The following is a 23099-nucleotide window of genomic DNA, read 5'->3' on the forward strand; positions in this document are numbered from 1 at the left end:
GTGACCGATTCTGTGTCACTACATGTGTACTGTTGACCAAATGGCATTAAGTTGATGTGATGTATAACGATTTGAACCACGGTTTGAAGGTTACACGTTTATTTGTTTAACCAGGTGTCATTGTTTAACTCAATATACCAGGAGAGTCTCATTTGAGTCACGTGGGTAACCAAAATGACAACAGCACGGCAATGAAGGAAATCGAAATCTGTACAAAAACAACCGTGTCCCATGATACATTTAAAATACTGGATTACAAAAACACAAATTAATGTTAAGTAATACATTACCCATAGCAAAAATCGGCTAGGGCAGATTATGTTAAAACTGACAATCGTCAATTACAAGTAAGTTACATGAACATTACACAGATATAGAAAGCGCCTTTAATAATATGCACTTGTGTAAAAATGTATCTTAATCCATAAGAGGTTTTTTGTTTGTTAGATCACGTAAATAAAGATATGTCGTTAAACCTGCCACCACCCGACACAGCCAATTATTAAGGTTTGTCACTGAAACAAAACATGCCAATTCGTTACAAGTTCACCCAACCGGTGTGTTGGAGAGTAAGCCTACAACATTTACAATTAGATTACGACGTTTCGCCGGTAATTACAACCAGCCTCATCAGGCGACAGCCAGAGTGGTGGCTGTGTCGGGTGGTGGCGGGTTTAACAACACATTTACGCGATCTAACAAACAAAAAAAGCTTTATTATGGATGATGGTCGCGAAAGCCCACGTGTTAAGAAATTTTAAATGTAGATTAATCAGATTTTCATACCGTTAACATGATCAGCTTACTTTAGCAGCCACATACCCAATGAAATCATCGATTATATGATAAAAACAAGGCTAATTAATGCACATTATAGTCTGCTAGCCACATGTGTCACGTGACTTCCGTATTAAGCATTGCACAACTTATATTCAAACGTGAATAAACTCACTCCTTGCATTACAAATATGCTACGGGTAAATATGGTTTTCAGAAACAATATCTAAAATTCAATCTTGATTTGAAGCTTTCGTGATTGCAGGAATCCATACTCTTTGGTTCTTTCAGTAAAGTCACATAGGTAGAAAAATAAAATAAATCACGACGTTTCGAACGCAACACAAGCGTTCGTCTTCAGGTGAAAATCGCGATAGCTGCGATGTCTGCTGCGAGCAGACATCAGGTGACATAGCAAACTAAGCTTTACCATAGCGAGAGTTGCCAACTTTGCATACAGCTACACTGCATTGACGACTTCTAAATTTAGCAACTGTAACGTCTCAGTTTCTATGCCATTAGTTGGAGTCATACAATTTAAGGAATTCAGAACAAAAACGTATTCGTCACCACTTCGACTTTTAAACAGGTTTTTTTTTCAAACCTAAAATGGACAAGACACCCCTATATCAACAACGGTTGTCAATTGCATACAATACAAATTTGTATATAATTCCCATATTAAGACAAAAAAAACCTGAATATATGGTAATCACCTGCCAATAAAATGCTTCACACAAAACTCAAGATTGTATTCCCATAACCATGACTAACTCGTTACGCTTTATACTGCCAATAATAACAGGCAAAATGCTCTTCTAAATCGGCACGTTTCCGTTTGAGATATGTTGACTGGCTGAAAAATTTCGATTTAAAGCTTTCGTGACTGCAAGGATTCATCTTCTTTGGTTCTTTCGGTAAAGTCACGTAGAATGAGAATAAAATAAAAAAAATTGATAAAATAAAATAACAATAATATTCTGTATTATTTTAACACAATAATAATATTCTGTGTTATTTTAACACAATAATATTCTGTGTTATTTTATTTTATCAATTTATTATTTTATTCTCATTCTACGTGACTTTACCGAAAGAACCAAAGAAGATGGCTGAAAAATATTTTAAAGGTACTCTTTTCCCATGTTGTTTTGTTAACAATAATAATCCTCAGGTCATCTGACTTCCTCATTGCTGCCAATAAGCCTTAAACCCTTGACTGTCAACGCAACGTTTTAAATTGATAATTACTGCACACGCGATTGTCATAAATCACATCATTTGCATCAAGACAGTGAACCAGTATTCACGTTTCGCGTTGATGAAGTTGTTTCGCGTCCTTCCTTGGGCCATTTCACACTACGGCATAAACGTACGGACCGCCTCTCTCACGGCCGCACGGCAGATGGGGCAAATGGCCAGGGAGGAGGCGCATTCTTGGCATGCCACCAAGTGGCCGCACGGCACGAAGACGACGGACACCTCATTGTCCATGCACACCTTGCACGTGTGCCGATCCTGCAGGCGCCTGAGCTCCTCTTCGGTGCTCTTGTTGGCGTGGGCAGCGGCAGCGGCAGCCGTCCGTTCTTTCACGGGTGGTTTGGGGGCAGGGTAAAAAGGGCCGCTTCCAGCTGCGGATGAATTCGTTGTCATTCCATGAGCGGCAGTCGCGAGCTCCTTCTGTTCTTCAGCGGGTGGATTGGGGACAGGGTACCAAGGGTAGTTTTGGTAGATTCGAGCCACCGGTGGAATGACCACGGAGATCGAGTGAGAGCGAGAATACAGAGGCGGCTGCTCTCCAAACACCGCGAGCATGACCTGAACGAGTCCCAGCAAATCCGACGCGTGAGCTTTCCACTCGTGCAGATAGGGCAGGTAGATACGGCCATCTTTACCCACGTGCTTGCCCTCCTTGATCAGCATGCTGCTCGTGGGCTTCACAAAGCAATAGGGAGGCAGGTACGGATGCGTGTCAAACAGCCAGAGCTGCACTGGAATGTTGTAGATATTCCCTTTGTAATGCAGAGGTATGGTCCCGCTGATGTTGACGAGTTCCTTTGAGCTGCCATCACCGAACACGCACGTGTCGACACCTGCTCTCAAATCCCTGTAAGCGCCAAGCAGGTTCGCGGCGTCTTTGGCCGTCACGTCCTTGTATCTGTACCCGCACGTGGTCAGCAGATTCTCGACGCTTTTCTTGGTGGGAAACGCCATGGCTCCGAGCCCGGCGGAGGTGGCTTGCGGCTGACACGGCAGGCGATGGGGGTTTGGGGTTGGGCGCTCTGTGGCGTCCGCGGCACGGAGTCTGAGAACACGCGACGAACCGCGCCGCCTTCTTGAGAGCTTCAAACTACACGGCAGACGGGCCAACTGGGAAGACGCCTCTCTCACGCCCTCGCATCTCTGTAGACGATGATAGATAGAGAGAGAGGAGGGGGGGGGGCGGCGGTGGTGGTGGTGCTTTTGACGCAAATTCGTCCAAAGATATTTCCTTAAAAGAGAGAACAAAAAAATGTTAAATATTTACTGTCGTTTTGGGCAGTGACGTTCAGGGGCCTTACGGGAAATGTCACCGATTAAATATTTCATTTGACGTCCACATTGTTGTTGCCACAGCCGGTGGTCGGCATCCTGTGGCACTTTGGCTGCCCTCTTCCGGGCAGCCTTTATTTAAAAAAAAAACAAATTGTAATCGGTTCTTTAACCCTCTAAAGCAAGGGAGTCGGCAAACTTACGGCTTCAGAGCCACGTGCTGGCTCTTTGGCTGCCCCATTGCACCTCTTTGGCTGCCCCCTTGCGGGCAGGCGTTTAAAAAAACCCCATAAAGAATTGACTTTATTCGGTTCTTTACACTCGAAAGCAAGGGAGTCGACAGCCTACGGCTCCAGAGCCACGTGCTGGCTCTTCGGCTGCCCCCATTGCGGCTCCTTGCGGGCAGCCGTTTCATTTAAACGAATCTGAAATGTAATTTTACGTAAAGACGATGTATTATTTATGGCAGGGAATGGGCCACTGTGCAATGTCTCGGTGACAACAACATGTCCAGTCAAACTGCATTGCATGTACAGTCAAACTGCATTGTTTAAACAAAACGAAGCGGGAAATCTCCACCCCCCGCCCGCCACCCCCCACTAAATAAACGCAGTTTATTCCATCACCTTTTGTGTGCGATTGACGTCGGAATGTGTTCGTCATCTTGCCGTACACCTGCTGCTGCGCACATGTACAGTGAGGGAAACAAGTATTTGATCCCCTACTCTTTGGTTCTATTGGGTAAAGTCACGTAGGTGAAAATAAAATAACACCTACGTGACTTTACCCAATAGAACCAAAGAGTATGGATCCTAGCAGTCACGAAAGCTTTAAATCTAGAATTATTTGATCCCCTGCCGATTTTGTACGTTTGCCCACTGACAAAGAAATGATCAATTCTAGATTTGAAGCTTTTACCTACGTGACTTTACCGAATAGAACCAAAGAGTAAAGAAATGATCAGTCTATAATTTTAATGGTAGGTTTATTTGAACAGTGAGAGACAGAATAACAACAACAAAAATCCAGAAAAAGGCATGTCAAAAATGTTATAAATTGATTTGCATTTTAATGAGGGAAATAAGTATTTGACCCCTCTGCAAAACATGACTTAGTACTTGGTGGCAAAACCCTTGTTGGCAATCACAGAGGTCAGACGTTTCTTGTAGTTGGCCACCAGGTTTGCACACATCTCAGGAGGGATTTTGTCCCACTCCTCTTTGCAGATCTTCTCCAAGTCATTAAGGCTTCGAGGCTGACGTTTAGCAACTCGAACCTTCAGCTCCCTCCACAGATTTTCTATGAGATTAAGGTCTGGAGACTGGCTAGGCCACTCCAGGACCTTAATGTGCTTCTTTTTGAGCCACTCCTTTGTTGCCTTGGCCGTGTGTTTTGGGTCATTGTCATGCTGGAATACCCATCCACGACCCATTTTCAATGCCCTGGCTGAGGGAAGGAGGTTCTCACCCCAGATTTGACGGTACATGGCCCCGTCCATCGTCCCTTTGATGCGGTGAAGTTGTCCTGTCCCCTTAGCAAAAAAAACACCCTCAAAGCATAATGTTTCCACATCCATGTTTGACGGTGGGGATGGTGTTCTTGGGGTCATAGGCAGCATTCCTCCTCCTCCAAACACGGCGAGTTGAGTTGATGCCAAAGAGCTCCATTTTGGTCTCATCTGACCACAACACTTTCACCCAGTTGTCCTCTGAATCATTCAGATGTTCATTTGCAAACTTCAGACGGGCATGTATATGTGCTTTCTTGAGCAGGGGGACCTTGCGGGTGCTGCATGATTTCAGTCCTTCACAACGTAGTGTGTTACCAATTGTTTTCTTGGTGACTATGGTCCCAGCTGCCTTGAGATCATTGACAAGATACTCCCATGTAGTTCTGAGCTGATTCCTCACCGTTCTCATGATCATTGCAACTCCACGAGGTGAGATCTTGCATGGAGCCCCAGGCCGAGGGAGATTGACAGTTCTTTGTGGTTCTTCCATTTGCGAATAATCACACCAACTATTGTCACCTTCTCACCAAGCTGCTTAGCAATGGTCTTGTAGCCCATTCCAGCCTTGTGTAGGTCTACAATCTTGTCCCTGACATCCTTGGAGAGCTCTTAGGTCTTGGCCATTATGGAGAGTTTGGAATCTGATTGATTGATTGCTTCTGTGGACAGGTGTATTTTATATAGGTAACAAGCTGAGATTAGGAGCACTCCCTTTAAGAGTGTGCTCCTAATCTCAGCTCGTTACCTGTATAAAAGACACCTGGGAGCGAGAAATCTTTCTGATTGAGAGGGGGTCAAATACTTATTTCCCTCATTAAAATGCAAATTTATTTATAACATTTTTGACATGCGTTTTTCTGGATTTTCTTGTTGTTATTCTGTCTCTCACTGTTCAAACAAACCTACCATTAAAATTATAGACTGATCATTTCTTTGTCCGTGGGCAAACGTACAAAATCAGCAGGGTATCAAATACTTTTTTTCCCTCACTGTACAAGTAGCCCTGCGTGCGATGCGCCTATCAGAGCTATGCCGGTTATCTCTCTCTGCTTGTGTCTGTCTGTGTGTCTGTGTTGTCTCTCTCTGCTTGTGTCTGTCTGTGTGTCTGTGTTATCTCTCTCTGCTTGTGTCTGTATGTGTGTCTGTGTTATCTCTCTCTGCTTGTGTCTGTCTGTGTGTCTGTGTTATCTCTCTCTGCTTGTGTCTGTCTGTGTGTCTGTGTTGTCTCTCTCTGCTTGTGTCTGTCTGTGTGTCTGTGTTGTCTCTCTCTCTGCTTGTGCCTGTCTGTGTGTCTGTGTTGTCTCTCTCTGCTTGTGTGTCTGTCTGTGTGTCTGTGTTTTCCCTGCTAGTGTGTCTGTTTGTGTGTCTGTGTTATCTCACTCTGCTTGTGCCTGTCTGTGTGTCTGTGTTGTCTCTCTCTGCTTGTGTATGTCTGTGTGTCTGTGTTGTCTCTCTTTGCTTGTGTCTGTCTGTGTGTCTGTGTTGTCTCTCACTGCTTGTGCCTGTCTGTGTGTCTGTGTTGTCTTTCTCTGCTTGTGTCTGTCTGTGTGTCTGTGTTATCTCTCTCTGCTTGTGTCTGTCTGTGTGTCTGTGTTGTTTCTCTCTGCTTGTGTCTGTCTGTGTGTCTGTGTTGTCTCTCTCTCTGCTTGTGCCTGTCTGTGTGTCTGTGTTGTCTCTCTCTGCTTGTGTGTCTGTCTGTGTGTCTGTGTTTTCCCTGCTAGTGTGTCTGTTTGTGTGTCTGTGTTATCTCACTCTGCTTGTGCCTGTCTGTGTGTCTGTGTTGTCTCTCTCTGCTTGTGTATGTCTGTGTGTCTGTGTTGTCTCTCTCTGCTTGTGTCTGTCTGTGTGTCTGTGTTGTCTCTCACTGCTTGTGCCTGTCTGTGTGTCTGTGTTGTCTTTCTCTGCTTGTGTGTGTGCCTGTGTTGTCTCTCTCTGCTTGTGTGTCTGTCTGTGTGTCTGTGTTGTCTCTCTCTGCTTGTGTGTCTGTCTGTGTGTCTGTGTTGTCTCTCTCTGCTTGTGTGTCTGTCTGTGTGTCTATGTTGTCTCTCTCTGCTTGTGTCTATCTGTGTGTCTGTGTTGTCTCTCTCTGCTTGTGTGTCTGTCTGTGTGTCTGTGTTGTCTCTCTCTGCTTGTGTCTGTCTGTGTGTCTGTTTTGTCTCTCTCTGCTTGTGTGTCTGTCTGTCTGTCTGTCTGTGTTGTCTCTCTCTGCTTGTGTGTCTATCTGTGCGTCTGTGTTGTCTCTCTCTGCTTGTGTGTGTGTCTGTGTTGTCTCTCTCTGCTTGTGTGTCTGTCTATGTGTCTGTGTTGTCTCTCTCTCTCTGCCTGTGTGTCTGTCTGTGTGTCTGTGTTGTCTCTCTCTGCTTGTGTGTGTCTCTGTGTCTGTGTTGTCTCTCTCTGCTTGTGTGTCTCTGTGTGAGTCTCTCTCTCTGCTTGTGTGTCTGTCTGTGCGTCTGTGTTGTCTCTCTCTGCTTGTGTGTCTGTCCGTGTGTCTGTTTTGTCTCTCTTTGCTTGTGTGTCTGTCTGTCTGTCTGTGTTGTCTCTCTCTGCTTGTGTGTCTATCTGTGTGTCTGTGTTGTCTCTATCTGCTTGTGTGTGTGTCTGTGTTGTCTCTCTCTGCTTGTGTGTCTGTCTATGTGTCTGTGTTGTCTCTCTCTCTGCTTGTGTGTCTGTCTGTGTGTCTGTGTTGTCTCTCTCTGCTTGTGTGTGTCTCTGTCTGTGTGTCTGTGTTGTCTCTCTCTGCTTGTGTGTCTGTCTGTGTTGTCTCTCTATGCTTGTGTGTCTGTCTATGTGTCTGTATGAGTCTCTCTCTGCTTGTGTGACTGTGTGTCTGTGTTGTCTCTCTCTGCTTGTGTGACTGTGTCTGTGTTGTCTCTCTCTGCTTGTGTGTCTGTCTGTGTGTCTGTGTTGTCTCTCTCTCTGCTTGTGTGTGTCTCTCTCTCTCTCTCTGTCTCTCTCTGCTTGTGTATGTATGTCTGTGTGTTTCCGTTGTCTGTGTTTTGTCTCTCTCAAATTTAGCAATTTTTTTCAAGAACGTAATCAACCAGGTGGGGTGTTGACTGTTGTGTTAGCCGACTCTCTGTGTTGTATTGCATTATATTTCTAAGTTTACTGGGTTTAAATTTTGATTTAAAGCTTTCGTGACTGCAGTAATTCATATTCTTAGTTTTTTCGGTAAAGTCACGTTGAAGAGAAACAACAAAATAATAAAATATATATAAAACAATTAAAAATTCTCACGACGTTTCGACCATAACTCAAACGGTCATCTTCAGGAGTTATGGTTGAAACGTCGTGATAATTTTTTATTGTTTTATATATATTTTATTATTTTGTTGTTTCTCTTCAACGTGACTTTACCGAAAAAACTAAGAATATGATTTACTGGGTTTGTTTTCTCTTTCATTTGTACCTGATGATGATTGCTTGTGTTGCAATCGAAACGTCGTATGCTATCATTTAATTTATTTTTCTTTTTACGTGGCTTTACCGAGAGAACCAAAGAGTAATTATTCCTGCAGTCACGAAAGCTCCAAATAAAGTGTTTACGGCTCTATCTTATCCGTCTTTGAAAGGTTGCCGACCCCCCCCCCCCGGCTCTGAAGTTGGAGAGGGGTCATTCGAGGTGGTTCTGTCACCAGGTAAGGAAGCCCTCCCCAGCTCCCCCCCGGGAGACTCCCCCTGACCCTCGGCCAGGACCACGCTGCTCCTGCTGCTGCTGGCGGGCCATGTCGCTCGCCTGGCCTGGGAACGCCCGGGAATTCCCTAGGCAGAACTCGAGCCTGTGTATGGTAGTGTAGTGTATAGTAGTGGATAGTGTAGTAGTTTATAGTGTATAGTAGTTTATAGTGTATAGTAGTTTATAGTGTAGTAGTGTATAGTAGTTTATAGTGTATAGTAGTTTATAGTGTAGTAGTTTATAGTGTATAGTAGTGTATAGTAGTTGATAGTGTATAGTAGTTTATAGTGTACAGTAGTTTATAGTAGTTTATAGTGTATAGTAGTTTATAGTGTAGTAGTGTATAGTAGTTTATAGTGTATAGTACTTTATAGTGTATAGTACTTTATAGTAGTTCATAGTGTAGTAGTGTATAGTAGTTTATAGTGTATAGTAGTTTATAGTGTAGTAGTGTATAGTAGTTTATAGTGTACAGTAGTGTATAGTAGTTTATAGTGTATAGTAGTTTCTAGTAGTTCATAGTGTAGTAGTGTATAGTGTAGTAGTGTATAGTAGTTTATAGTGTATAGTAGTTTATAGTAGTTCATAGTGTAGTAGTGTATAGTAGTTCATAGTGTAGTAGTGTATAGTGTAGTAGTGTATAGTTGTTTATAGTGTAGTAGTGTATAGTAGTTCATAGTGTAGTAGTGTATAATAGTGAATAGTGTAGTAGTGTATAGTTGTTTATAGTGTATAGTAGTTTATAGTAGTTCATAGTGTAGTAGTGTATAATAGTTCATAGTGTAGTAGTGTATAGTAGTTTATAGTGTATAGTAGTTTATAGTAGTTTATAGTGTATAGTAGTTTATAGTAGTTCATAGTGTAGTAGTGTATAGTAGTTCATAGTGTAGTAGTGTATAGTAGTTCATAGTGTAGTAGTATATAGTAATTTATAGTGTAGTATTTTTATAGTGTTGTAGTGTATAGTAGTTCATAGTGTAGTAGTGTGTTGTAGTGTATAGTAGTTCACAGTGTAGTAGTGTATAGTAGTTCATAGTGTAGTAGTTTATAGTTTAGTAGTGTATAATAGTTTATAGTGAAGTATATAATAGTTTATAGTGTAGAAGTGTATAGTATCAATGGAACCTCCTTTGCTAGTAGCAAAATATGACAATTGTTTTTTTACCCTTTTATCTGGCAACATAAATTACCCCCTTTTTTTACAAGGAGTCATGTTTGCATTGACCACAATACCTGCGGTCGGAATGCAAACAAAAAACATAACTCTGATAATGTATGCACTGTCCTCGAAATTGATTGATCCACACCCGAGACAGCTTTCCTTAGAGCCTCGTCTCTAAGGGGGGCCGCAATGTAATTTGGCCTGGGGGGGGGGGGTCAGCCAATCTCCTGGCACCGGGAAACCGTGGGACATCCCCGCTAGGGGCCCTTCGTGTGTGCATGTGTGCGTGTGGCGTGTTTAGTGCGGTGGGCGGGAGGGAGTCGCGGCGTTTGCGTAGTTGCACCTCGGTCGTGGCACCACATAGTAGTGTACAGTAGTGTATAGTAGTGTATAGTGTAGTAGTGTATAGTGTAGTAGTGTATTGTAGTGTATAGTGTAGTAGTGTATAGTAGTTCATAGTTTAGTAGTGTACAGTAGTTTATAGTGTAGTCTGTATAATTAGTGTAATGTATTGTAGTGTATAGTAGTGTATAGTAGTTTATAGTGCAGTAGTGTGTAGTAGTTTATAGTGTAGTAGTGTATAGTGTAGTGTATAATAGTGTAGTTTATAGTAATGTATAGTGTATAGTAATGTAGAGCTAGAGTCTGTCGCCAGGGAAAGGGAGCTCTGGACCACCACTACACAACATGCTGTTGTAGTGTATAGTGTAGAGTAGTGTATAGTGGAGTGTATAGCGTAGTAGTGTATAGTAATGTAGTGTAGAGGAGTGTATAGTGTAGTAGTGTATAGTAATGTAGTGTAGAGGAGTGTATAGTGTAGTAGTGTGTAGTAATGTAGTGTAGAGGAGTGTATAGTGTAGTAGTGTATAATGTATAGTAATGTAGTGTGTAGTGTATAGTGTAGTAGTGTGTAGTAATGTAGTGTAGAGGAGGGTATAGTGTAGTAGTGTATAGTAATGTAGTGTAGAGGAGTGTATAGTGTAGTAGTGTATAATGTATAGTAATGTAGTGTAGAGGAGTGTATAGTGTAGTAGTGTATAATGTATAGTAATGTAGTGTGTAGTGTATAGTGTAGTAGTGTATAGTAATGTAGTGTAGAGGAGTGTATAGTGTAGTAGTGTGTAGTAATGTAGTGTAGTAGTGTATAGTGTAGTAGTGTGTAGTAATGTAGTGTAGAGGAGTGTATAGTGTAGTAGTGTGTAGTAATGTAGTGGAGGAGTGTATAGTGTAGTAGTGTATAGTAATGTAGTGTAGAGGAGTGTATAGTGTAGTAGTGTATAGTAATGTAGTGTAGTAGTGTATAGTGTAGTAGTGTGTAGTAATGTAGTGTAGAGGAGTGTATAGTGTAGTAGTGTGTAGTAATGTAGTGTAGTAGTGTATAGTAATGTAGTGTAGAGGAGTGTATAGTGTAGTAGTGTATAATGTATAGCAGGGGTCGGGAACCTATGGCTCGCGAGCCAGATGTGGCTCTTTTGATGATTGCATATGGCTCGCAGATAAAACAAAATATTCTCACTTGTTTTAATCCATCCATCGATTTTTCACTGCGCATGTCCTGTTCAGGGCTGCAGGAGCAATTGTCCATTATTTTAATTGGATGATACTGGCCTACGTTTGCCGTTGCTGGGTAAAACAGGTAAACGCCCCCTTTTGAATCAGTCTGAGACTGCGTCTGCTCGGTCATTAGCTCAAAGCTAACCCTTCGACGAAGAAGATGGCGAAAAGAAAAAAAGACGACGAGTATCGTACATTTCAGGACGAATGGACCGAAGAATTCGCCTTTGTGGAGAGAGCGGGTTCTGCGGTGTGTCTAATTTGCAATGACAAAATTACATCGTTGAAACGGTCGAATGTAAAGCGGCACTTCGACACGCGCCACGCTACCTTTGCATCAAAATACCCTGCGGGAGACAGCAGAAAGAAAGCGTGCCAAGAGCTTCTGAGCAGGGTGCAAGCTAGCCAGCAGCAACTCCGCGTATGGACCCGGCAAGGTGACTATAATTCGGCTAGCTTTGCTGGTTCTTTAGCAATAGTGAGGAACGGAAAACCATTCACAGATGGCGAGTATGCTAAAACGTTCATGCTGGATGTAGCCAATGAACTTTTTGATGATCTTCCGAACAAAGACAAGATAATCAAACGGATACAAGACATGCCTCTGTCGGCAAGAACTGTTCATGATCGTACCATCGTGATGGCAAACAAAGTGGAGGAAACGCAAGTGAAGGACATAAATGCAGCGCCGTTCTTTTCTCTGGCTTTGGATGAGTCAACAGACGTGAGCCATTTGTCGCAGTTCAGCGTGATTGCAAGATATGCTGTTGGTGACACACTGCGCGAAGAAAGTCTTGCTGTTCTGCCATTAAAAGGGTCCACAAGAGGTGAGGATTTATTCAAGTCTTTCATGGAGTTTGCTCAAGAAAAAAGTCTACCTATGGATAAACTTCTCTCAGTGTGTACTGATGGTGCTCCGTGTATGGTGGGGAAAAACAAAGGATTTGTGGCGCTTCTCCGTGAACATGAAAATAGACCCATCCTAAGTTTCCATTGCATTATACACCAGGAGGCACTTTGTGCTCAGATGTGTGACAGGCAGTTTGGCGAAGTGATGTCGCTGGTCATTCGTGTGATCAACTTTATTGTTGCCCAAGCCTTAAATGATCGCCAGTTTAAAACACTGCTGGATGAAGTTGTAAATAACTATCCTGGTCTGCTTTTGCACAGCAATGTGCGTTGGTTGTCAAGAGGGAAGGTGCTTAGCCGTTTTGCGGCTTGCCTGAACGAAATCCGGACTTTCCTTGAAATGAAAGGCGTCGGGCATCCTGAGCTAGCCGACACCGAGTGGCTCCTCAAGTTTTACTATCTCGTAGATCTGACTGAACATCTGAACCAGCTCAACGTGAAAATGCAAGGCATTGGAAATACAGTGTTATCCCTTCAACAAGCTGTATTTGCTTTTGAAAACAAGCTGGAGCTTTTCATCACGGATCTTGAAACAGGTCGTTTACTACATTTTGAAAAACTGAGCCAATTTAAAGATGCATGCACAGCAAGTGAGCCCATTCAAAACCTTGATCTCCACCAGCTAGCTGGCTGCACATCCAGTCTCCTACAGTCCTTCAAAGCACGCTTTGGAGAATTTCGTGAGCACACTCGTCTTTTTAAGTTCATCACCCATCCAAACGAGTGTTCACTGAACACAGCCGACCTGAATTACATCCCTGGTGTCTCCGTCAGAGATTTTGAAGCAGAAGTGGCTGACCTGAAGGCCTCAGACATGTGGGTGAATAAGTTCAACCCGAAGACCAGCTGATTCTCAAAACTTGGAACGCGCTTCCTGTCACATACCACACACTGCAGCGTGTGAGTATTGCTGTATTGACCATGTTTGGATCTACGTATGCATGTGAGCAGTCATTCTCACATCTTAAAAACATCAAGTCCAACCTACGATCACGTTTAACGGATGAAAGCCTCAACGCTTGCATGAAGCTTAACCTCACCAAGTACCAACCCGACTACAAAGACATCAGCAAATCCATGCAGCACCAGAAGTCGCATTAATGGTGAGTGTTATAACAACATTATTTAAAAGAATAAATTCAGAGGCTTATTATACTGACATTTAGTTGAATTCACTTTTAAAATATATTATATGGCTCTCACTGAAATAAATTTCCAATTTTTTTGCTTTCATGGCTCTCTTAGTCAAAAAGGTTCCCGACCCCTGATGTATAGTAATGTAGTGTAGAGGAGTGTATAGTGTGTAGTAATGTAGTGTAGAGGAGTGTATAGTGTAGTAGTGTATAGTGTAGTAGTGTATAGTGTAGTAGTGAATAGTGTAGTAGTGTATAGTGTAATAGTGTGTAGTAATGTAGTATAGTAGTGTATAGTGTAGTAGTGTGTAGTAATGTAGTGTAGAGGAGTGTATAGTGTAGTAGTGTGTAGTAATGTAGTATAGTAGTGTATAGTGTAGTAGTGTATAGTAACGTAGTGTAGAGGAGTATATGGTGTAGTAGTGTATAGTGTATAGTAATGTAGTGCTGTCGCCAGGGAAAGGGAGGTGTGGACCGCCAATACTCAACACGCCGTTGCCGAGACCCTCACCAGGACAAGCGGACTGAGAAACGAAGCAACAAGCGATGTGTTCCTGGAAACCCCAGTGTAAATCGGATCGTCGTAAATCGAACCCTACTTTCCTATAGACGTGTTGGTGACAACCGTACGGGTTGACCATACCTGTCAACCCGCACGGTTTACCCCGTATTCTTGTACAAGGGAAATTAAGTTTTCAGGTTCAGACGGCGTACAGACGTTTCAATACGGGCAACAAAAATGTTGTCTTATTTGTTTGCGTTTCTCCCTTGTGATGGGACTTTGCAGGATGAGCCTTGAGATTTTTAAGGGGCACGGGGTGACCAATAAGGTCTGAATTGGTCTGTAATAAGGTAGCGCACTAATAAGGGGTTGACGGCTATGATTTACTCAGAGGGAAAAAAAAACAGCTAAGTACACAGTTTATTCCATCACCAAGTGTGTTTAATTAAGAGAGACTTGGTTGTCATCTTGCCGTATACCCGCTGCGTCTGTGTACAAGTAGCCCTGCGCGCGTGATGCGGCTCTCGAACAGTGACGTGCGGTGGGTGAGGTCAGTGGCTGGGGAGGCACTGGCTAGTGTCAGAGCCAGATTCACACACTTGAGGAGGGGGGCGTGGCCTCACTGAGGGGGCGTGGCCTCATGGAGGGGGCTTGTCCACGCTGAGGAGGGCGCGTTAGACACGTGCTCCTCAGTGAGGCAAATGTGATAGCTGCCTCCCCTGGTGCTTTTTCATTGCAGTTTCATGACGAGACCAGCGAGCCTAAATATCTTTATACACATACGTGAAATAAGTTACCTGGCGTATGGAAGGCGAGGACATGAAATTAAGGGGTCTACAAACATTACATTGGTGACATACTGAGATAGTAACAGGCACGCGCTTATTGCCCGCGCTCCATCAAGTTACTGAGAGGTTGCGCAATCAGAAGGGAGGCTGAGCTCGTCGCTGCCTCACCTCTCGTCCTGTAGTTGCAGCGGAGCTCCGCAAATTTGGCGATTTTGACAATAAAAATTATTAGAATCGTACAAAAATGACATTTATAACACAGATCAGTTGAAAAATCTTAATATTTATTTGATTGGATTATTTTTTTTACTTTTCGTAACAGCTATTTTCATTAGAGTATGACAGGTGAGGCTCTGCCTCCCCTTCCTCCCCTGACCGCACGTCCCTGCTCTCGAACTATTTTGATCAAAAACAAAACAACAAAACACGGCTCTAGCCTCTTCTTCTTCTTCTTTGTAAGGTCGCCGACCCCCCTTTCGGCCGCCGTCGACGAACGTCATGCACCATCGACGTTCACTGGACGTCAGCACGCAGGCACGACTCTCGTTCTTCCCTCGCGGGACGCTGCTCAACACAACCGTCAATATCGCTGTGGCCTGAAATCGACGGGAATGCGGGGGCGAATGTATATAATAGGCGACGTTTCGGGCAACCGCCCTTGTTCGTGGCACATTTTGTTTTGCGTGCATCCGGTCGCTATAAATTTGCACGTGATGATGCGCCACTTTGTTGAGCTGTCGCTAGCGATGGCCAGGTTCGCTTCTGCAAAAAAGAAGAGCCGCATGTCTCAGCGGACCTTACCTGTTGAAATCATTCAATTAAAAAAAAGTGTGTTTATACAATTTTTCATTTTTTATTCCCCCACTTATGATGGCCGCCGGTGACTTCGATGAGTGTGGTGACGCCACAGACTATGGGCGGGGCGCGGGTTGGAGCGGCGAGGGGTGGGGGCGGAGCGGCGAGGGGTGGGGGCGGAGCCGCGGGGGTGGGGGCGGAGCGGCGAGGGGTGGGGGCGGAGCGGCGGGGGTGGGGGCGGAGCGGCGAGGGGTGGGGGCGGAGCCGCGGGGTGGGGGCGGAGCCGCGGGGTGGGGGCGGAGCCGCGGGGTGGGGGCGGAGCCGCGGGGTGGGGGCGGAGCGGCGGGGGTGGGGGCGGAGCGGCGAGGGGGCGGGGGGGGGCTCCTCTATTTCCCAAGCTGCCCCGCGTCACCAGTCATGGCTGCGCCCAGTGAGAAGGAGACCACGCAGGCACGGGGTTCGGGATTGGGGTCAGTGCCCGGGTCAGTGCCCGGGTCAGTGCCCGGGTCAAGCTCAGCGGCCAAGGCCCCAGGAGCTCCCAAGCCGTGCCGGGCGTGCACAGACTTCACGTCATGGATGAAGGCGCAGAGGAAGGAGGTGCGCGGGTGAATTGAGTAACCGTTGGGAATGCGGGTCGCTATTTGACCATTATAAGAATGTCATTTAACCATTGCTACCGTGGTTTAGATTGATCCGTTATTATAAGCATGGCGTTTACACATTGCGGGCCATATAGCTATTTTGCAGTGGTCTTTAACTGGTATAAGCATGTACTTCATTAACCAGCGTTAAAAGTGGTCTACGTTTAACCATTACAGTATAACCACTTACTTTAACCAGTTTATAGTGTTCTTAAATTGGCTATCATAAGCTTGTCTTTTTGGGTAACCATTGTTGCGCTCGTCGTCATTTAACATTTATAAGGAGGGTTTTTATTTCGGTCACGTTGTTTTGAGGTAACCAAAGCGGAGCACCTTGCTGCACCCGGGAAAGCGCATCCAGTGTCTCTCTGCAGAAGTTTCCAGGCGCGACCCACCGGCTCCAGTCTATCGGGGGAAACAAAGCATTCCGTGAGAAATAAAGCCCTGGTTATAATAAGCATGCCCTCGATTTATCTGTTGTCATCCTCCGTATCCATTAAACCATGACAGGATTATAATCACGTCCTTTAACAAAGGTGAAAGCTTCAAAGTGGGCAATTTGACAGTACCGTGCATTGAGATTCATTGGACAATCCCGTACATTTAGTCATACATCATCATCATCATCCAATTCACTGTTTATAAATAAACGGAGCCCTGTTAGGAATCATCGTATACTATACTTTCAGCAGATTGTGCCCCATTAAGATTTCGTTGGTAATTGTGAGCACCATCGGCCGTGGTCTATTTTATCTGCTGTGTTAAGGCCTTCCCACGCCGTCGCTATCCTTCACTGCCCGACAAGGCGCTGAAAATGTTACACTGGGGTTGGTCAGTGTTCTTAACTAATTGTCAGAGGGGGGGGGGGGGCACTTTCTCGGGTAAGACATCGGTGTGAGGGCCGCCACACCGCCTTCACGTTTGTCTAATGTCGGGGGCCACACTAAAGGCCACCAGAGGCCACCGGTTGCCCGCGGACCTTGCAGTGTAGAACACTGGGGTAGGACATGTGTGCGTGATGATGGAGGGCCAGTTACCGAGACAGGCCTTGGGGTGATCTCCACGAGTCTGACGACCAAGACGAAGATGTACGAGCAGATGGTGGAGATACTGTTACGGCAAATCTTGGAGGTGGCATGTCTACTGTGCAGCAGCTGCGGGATTTCTGGTAGGAGGTATCAACGACTTTGGCCATGATGACACCTTGATCCTGATCATCGCTCTCCTCGCGTGTCCCTCGATACGAGCAGAAGGGGGCGGCAGCGGGCAGCGCTGCGACCGAGGAGGCAGAGCAGCGCAGAGCGGCCGCGGCGGCCGCGGCGGCGGCGGCGGCCGAGTGCCCCGCGGACCGCGAGGAGCTCGGCCGCAGCACGTGGACCTTCCTGCACACCATGGCCGCCTACTACCCCGAGCAGCCGAGCGCGCAGCAGCGTCGCGACATGGGGGAGCTGGTGCGGCTGTTCTCGCGCTTCTACCCGTGCGAGGATTGCGCCAAGGACATGCGAGAAAGGTGAATCCCCCACGTGGTGGTCCATTGTTGTGGTTCCCCCCTGCAAGGCCGCGCGTGGCTCCGTGTGTCGTCAAGTGTCCCCTCTTCTCCCCTGCGCCACCACGTGTGTCAATGCGTCTGTCTGGGCCTTCCTGCGTTTCTGTGTGATTGTGTGCCACGTGTCTCCATGCGCCGCAGTGTGTTGTCATTGTGCCTCCTTGCACCTGTGTGTGATGACCGTTGCCTCAATGTGTTCACACGTGCCGGCTTTGTTGTCACAATTGACTTCATTGCCATTGTGCCACATCGTGCCCGTGTCTCTATTACCTTGTTGTGCTTCCTCATGTCTCAGTGTATCTTTTATACCTGCCTGTGTCGCTGCTGTGTAGTGTCTCCACAGCAGTACACCCTTGTTTATATAAACAGCCCTTAATACACTGCTGGCTGACAGCCTTCCCACATTGTGTCAGTCATGAGGATTGTTGGATCTTACCATGCTGGACCGTGCCCGGTTTGAAATGCTATGAACCCACTCTACACGAACCACTCCACCTCCATTTACACGTACCACCACAAATCTCCCTGTGCTCAGCTATGCTTCCCTTTGGCTTCGTGTTTTTCCATTCCTCCTTGTTACCCACAGCAGGTGATGTCCGTATAAGCCACCAACCTTGCCTCCTCCCAAAGCATCTCATTTACAGGCATGGCTCATCATGGCCCATCATGGCCATTGCCACCACCACCACCAACTACCAATAGCCACATTTGCCAATGCTGCACTGCGACCATTGTATGTATGTTGAACTTATTTCGCAGCATACGTAGCCAACCGTGCTGATCGGAGTTGCAGGGGAAGGACAACGAACTAAACACAAACAGCAGTTCTTAAGAAATTAATTTTTAATCTAGATTTGAAAGTGCATAGCCCCAGTGGCTTCCTAATATTTGAATGAAAAGTGTTCCATTTTCATCGTGTGTGTGTGTGTTGCTGCTGTGGGGAGCGATAGTGTAGCGTTTAGCGCGCTGCGCTATGAACCTGGCGACCCGGGTTCGATTCCCGCTCACGGCCAACACCAGTGACGTTTATCTGAACCGGTCCCGGGCCTCCCCTAGGTCGACTCAGCCTCAAATGAGTACCCGGTGCGGTGTGTAAACATTGCCACTAGGGAGACAAAGGCGGTCGGGCGTGGTTGCTGGCCACCCACCCCCTCGTGTACCGTTACCGGCCTTCATAGGTGCTGCTCGCTAACAGCACTTGCCCCTGCAGTCTGTTAAGGCTACACGGGGGATCCTTTGCCTTTGTTGCTGCCGCGCAGGCTTGAGACCCGACCACCGGACACGAGCAGCCGCTGCCGCCTCTCACAGTGGATGTGCGGCCTGCACAACGATGTGAACCGCAGGCTCGGAAAGCCCCAGTTCGACTGCAGCCGCGTGGACGAGCGCTGGAAGGATGGGTGGAGCGATGGTTCCTGTGACTGAGCGATGGTTCCTGTGACTGAACGATGGTTCCTGTGACTGAGCGATGGAACACGTCGATCGCCCACCCTCATTTCCACCAAACTCCCCCCCCCCCCCCCCCCCATGACCCTTGACTCAAACCCACGATTTAATACTCTTATTACTATGACTCTAATCCTTTGTGATGCCAATCCATGGTTACTGATTCTTTGACTTCAGCAGGTGCGCGTGTGTGTGGCTCAGCGCACTTTGATATTGAATGTTGAAATATAAAAGTAAATGTTACAATGCAACAACACTATGCAATTGAGTTAAGTGTGATTTTATGTTATTTATAATTTTCAATATTTATAGAACAAAAATTACTGGTTCCGTTTGCAATTTTCGCAAATTTAGGTTGAAGGATTTTAACTTTTATGCAGGAGGAAATTTGAGTGTCCAATTTTGTTGGAATACACGTGCATATAAGGGGATAACACTGACGCACTACAATAAAGGAAACCTTAATGTAGCGTGCAAGTTCTTTTAGAGACCAGCACAGTTCATCTTTACGGCCTTGTATACTATGCTTAAATTGCCTCTCCATAAGAGTCCTGACTGCAAAACGTCTCTGCCCTTTAATAAGTATTCGCTAACAGAACTTGCCCCAATAACCAGCTTCGGCTACACAGGATCTCTTTAAAAAAACATTCCAGGTGGCACCTCGGTTATGCCATAACGCACAAGTCTCTCTCGTGACCCCACCTGCTAGTGAGCCTTTGAACCTCCACAAGGCCTCAAAGTGCACCGCGCCTGGCATGAGCGCTGGAATAACATCACCGCCTCTTAGTGTGACGATTGGCAGTTGAATGCATGTGTACGCCCTGATAGAAAATGCGCCAATGATGAAGAGACTTGACACGCTCAAATTACTTGGTGAATTCACCTCCACTCGTTAACTCATCTTAAGACTTGAAAACATGGGTTGAACTTTGTTCACCGCAAACTGGAGCCAAGTAAGGCCCCAACAATGCAGTTGGAATAATCGGTGGTTATGTCGTCAGCACAGTGTGAACCCTGCACGTGAATTTCCGTGTGTTCCTACGTTGGTATCTGCGATCTGTGGGTGCAGTGGTATTTTAGGCAAATAATGTCGTGCCTGTGGTCTCTTGACAAAGTTTGCATGTGTGTGCGTGTATGTATGTGTGCGTGGGCAGCGGTAGTGTAGCGGTTCGCCACCCGAGTTCGATTTCTGCTCATGGCCAACATTGGTGACGATTATCTGAACCGGTCCTGGGCCTCCCCGAGGTTGACTCAGCCGCACATGAGTACCTGGTGCGGTGTGTAGTAAACATCGCCACTGGGGAGACAAAGGCGGTCGGGCGTGGTGCTGGCCACCCACTCCCATGCATACCGTGCCGGCATTCATAGGTGCTGCTCGCTAACAGCACTTGCCCCTACAGTCTGTTCAGGCTACATGCGGGATATTCGTGTTTGCGTGAGGAGCGGTGGTGCAAGTCTGGCTTTCCGAGTTCAATTCTCGCTCACGGCCAACAACAGCGAACCGGTCTTGGGCCGCTCCCTAGGTCGACCCAATTTCAAATGAGTATTTGGTGCAGTGTGTAAATATTGCTACTAGCGAGGCAAAGGTGGCCAGACGTGGTGCTGGCCACCCCCCACCCCCGTTTATGCCGTTCCTGCCTTAATAGGTGCTCGCTAACAGCACTTGTTTAGTGTTTGCCCTCAAGGCGTTTGCGCGTGTATCGCTGAATATTTCGTAAACAATTGGTGACGCTACATCATTAGACCTTTGCCAGTACCAAAATATAATAATAGGGGTTTCCCCTTACTATTATAATATATGCATTGTCCTATATTATCATAGTATGTTTTTTTGTTTGCATTTTGACTGCAGGTATTGTGGTTAATACAGACATGAATCCTTGTAAAAAGGTTTCGGTTTTGTTGCCAGAAAAAAAAGGGAAACCCCTATTATAAATTGGTGATGCATTATATTGTAATCCGTCACCGACCTTCTGCACATGTCACTTAGAATAAGGAGGGGAGTCGTGTGATAATACAAGAGGTTATATTTTAATTGTGTGTTTAGTTATTTGCGTGGTTGGGCCCAACTCTCCCCTACCTTCGACGGCGTCGGCATTTTCCGGAGCTCAGCCAACGGACAACTTCAGATTAAATCAAGCCCCCGGTTGCACCATTATGAGTTGTTTAAATGTTTTGGTGACAGATGTGCGTACGTTCGTTTAAACCACTTACGCGCCTCATGCGCCTGATGATTAATCATTTAATAAATAAAAGCCCCCAGGTGACGCGGGGGCTTGAGTTTAATCAGTGGCGAGTTGTGTTGTCGAAAGATGTATCGTGCCGTACACGCGTTCGTAGTACCTCGTTTGCAATATCACGCTTCTGCTCGAAATGAAAATAAAACGTGGCGCGTAAATGGAAGCGTTTTCGTCAAAATAATTGGAAGTTTTGTTGGTGTTCTTTGACACTTGTTGTTTAAAACACATCTCATGGTTGTCATGGGGGCCTCATCCAACTCGTAGCTTTGGCCACCACTGGGTTGGTTGGTTGGGGGGGGGGGTGGCGGTGCAAGGCACCCCCTGTCCCCCACGCTCGTTACGGGACTTAGCCGACTTCAGTCCGTGGGCTCACGGGAAGGCGGCCGCCGCGATCACATGGACGAGTGGGGTGGTCGAGGTGCTTCTTGGAATTGGGACACTCGTGGTGAACATCTTGGCAGGAGGGGATGGAACAGCGGGGGGGGGGGGGGGGGGGAGAGCAGAGAACCAGAATCCGAATTGTTATTTCTTCTGGACGAATCCGACGAGGGAGTGAAATTGTGAAATTGCAGCAAGAGGCCGACTGACAGCCAGCCAGCCGCGAAGATTAATTCGCGAACGTTGCTCGCAAAGACGTGCGCCTGATTCATTGCGACAGCGTTCTCAGACAGGCTTTGGATTGTTGCTACTGTGTTCCGGATCCCTCGTTGATTTTCTTTGTTTTAAAGCTGATCCAACCAAGCGTGGTTCTGGAAGGAATAAATGTCACGAATAAGGAACAGCAATTTTGTTTCAGCCAATTCTGCGTTTCGTGAGGTCTCCTGACCAGCTAAGTAACGGCAAACGAATCCCAAAAAAATACACGGAATTCGTTCGCTCTCGCTGGGTTACTCTCGGAAGCGGCATCGTTTACCATCAAGGAGTTTAGAAAGGTCTCTTTATATACACACAAACAGTTGTAGGTTATCGCCGCGTAGATTTTACACATTTTCTTTAATCGCAGTTATTTTGTTACAAGAACCGATGGAAAGTTGGTCGGACGCTTGACATTCGCAACGAAAGCACTTCGGCCACACATCGTTCCAACTTTAATCGGATGGAAATAAAAAAACCCAATTTGTTGTGAAATGACGGCGTGTGTTGGGTGGCGCGGCCGACTCTCGTGGCGTGATGAAATTTCACAACGTTCACATGAATCACCTCGCGTACCAACACCCGGGGACATTGCCAAGTACCCCCAGCCCCCCCACCCAGGCGAGGGGGGGAGTCCTCGTACCCCCAGCCCCCCCACCCAGGCGAGGGGGGGGTCCTCGTACCCCCTCCCCGACCCACCCGGGGGGGGGGGTTGGGTCCTCGTACTCCCACCCCGACCCACCCGGGGGGGGTCCTCGTACCCCCACCCCGACCCACCCGGGGGGGGGTCCTCGTACCCCCACCCCGACCCACCCGGGGGGGGGTCCTCGTACCCCCACACCGACCCACCCGGGGGGGGTCCTCGTACCCCCACCGCGACCCACCCGGGGGGGTCCTCGTACCCCCACCGCGACCCACCCGGGGGGGGTCCTCGTACCCCCACCCCGACCCACCCGGGGGGGGGGTCCTCGTACCCCCACCGCGACCCACCCGGGGGGGGTCCTCGTACCCCCACCCCGACCCACCCGGGGGGGGGGTCCTCGTACCCCCACCCCGACCCACCCGGGGGGGGTCCTCGTACCCCCACCCCGACCACCCGGGGGGGGGGGTCCTCGTACCCCCACCCCGACCCACCCGGGGGGGGGGTCCTCGTACCCCCCACCCCGACCCACCCGGGGGGGGTCCTCGTACCCCCACCCCGACCCACCCGGGGGTGGGGTCCTCGTACCCCGACCCACCCGGGGGGGGGTCCTCGTAC

The 23099-nt window shown here is 47.0% G+C and overlaps 2 protein-coding genes across 3 annotated transcripts; one reads left to right on the forward strand and one right to left on the reverse strand.

Annotated features, from left to right (window-relative positions):
* Window positions 1-82: 82 nt before the first annotated feature.
* Window positions 83-3635, reverse strand: LOC116958627 (uncharacterized). The gene has a single exon (XM_032981354.2). The coding sequence runs from the start codon at window positions 2989-2991 to the stop codon at window positions 2137-2139; it is 855 nt and encodes a 284-aa protein (XP_032837245.2). The 5' UTR covers window positions 2992-3635; the 3' UTR covers window positions 83-2136.
* A 12090-nt stretch (window positions 3636-15725) lies between these two features.
* On the forward strand, window positions 15726-21389 carry GFER (growth factor, augmenter of liver regeneration). 2 transcript variants are annotated; one of them, XM_076052524.1, is made up of 4 exons: window positions 15726-15935; window positions 17230-17489; window positions 18785-18957; window positions 18998-21389. In XM_076052524.1, exons 1-3 carry the CDS (start codon window positions 15756-15758, stop codon window positions 18945-18947), a joined length of 603 nt encoding a protein of 200 aa, XP_075908639.1. In that variant the 5' UTR covers window positions 15726-15755; the 3' UTR covers window positions 18948-18957; window positions 18998-21389. The 2 variants fall into 2 exon arrangements, with proteins under 2 accessions (XP_075908639.1, XP_032834527.2); XM_032978636.2 differs by having other exon boundaries at window positions 18785-21389.
* The last annotated feature ends 1710 nt before the right edge of the window (window positions 21390-23099 follow it).

Source organism: Petromyzon marinus, chromosome 3 (assembly GCF_048934315.1).
Source record: "Petromyzon marinus isolate PM22_M1 ecotype Great Lakes invasive population chromosome 3, UKy_Petmar_22M1.pri1.0, whole genome shotgun sequence".
Lineage (NCBI taxonomy): Eukaryota > Metazoa > Chordata > Hyperoartia > Petromyzontiformes > Petromyzontidae > Petromyzon > Petromyzon marinus.

Excerpts from the sequence above, each read along its gene's own strand:
- GFER (XM_032978636.2), top strand. The coding sequence starts at position 15,756 with ATGGCTGCGCCCAGTGAGAAGGAGACCACGCAGGCACGGGGTTCGGGA. Across the intron at positions 15,936-17,229 it reads TGAAGGCGCAGAGGAAGGAG|AAGGGGGCGGCAGCGGGCAG; the intron begins GTGCGCGGGTGA and ends CGATACGAGCAG. Across the intron at positions 17,490-18,784 it reads GCCAAGGACATGCGAGAAAG|GCTTGAGACCCGACCACCGG; the intron begins GTGAATCCCCCA and ends GCTGCCGCGCAG.
- LOC116958627 (XM_032981354.2), bottom strand. The coding sequence starts at position 2,991 with ATGGCGTTTCCCACCAAGAAAAGCGTCGAGAATCTGCTGACCACGTGC.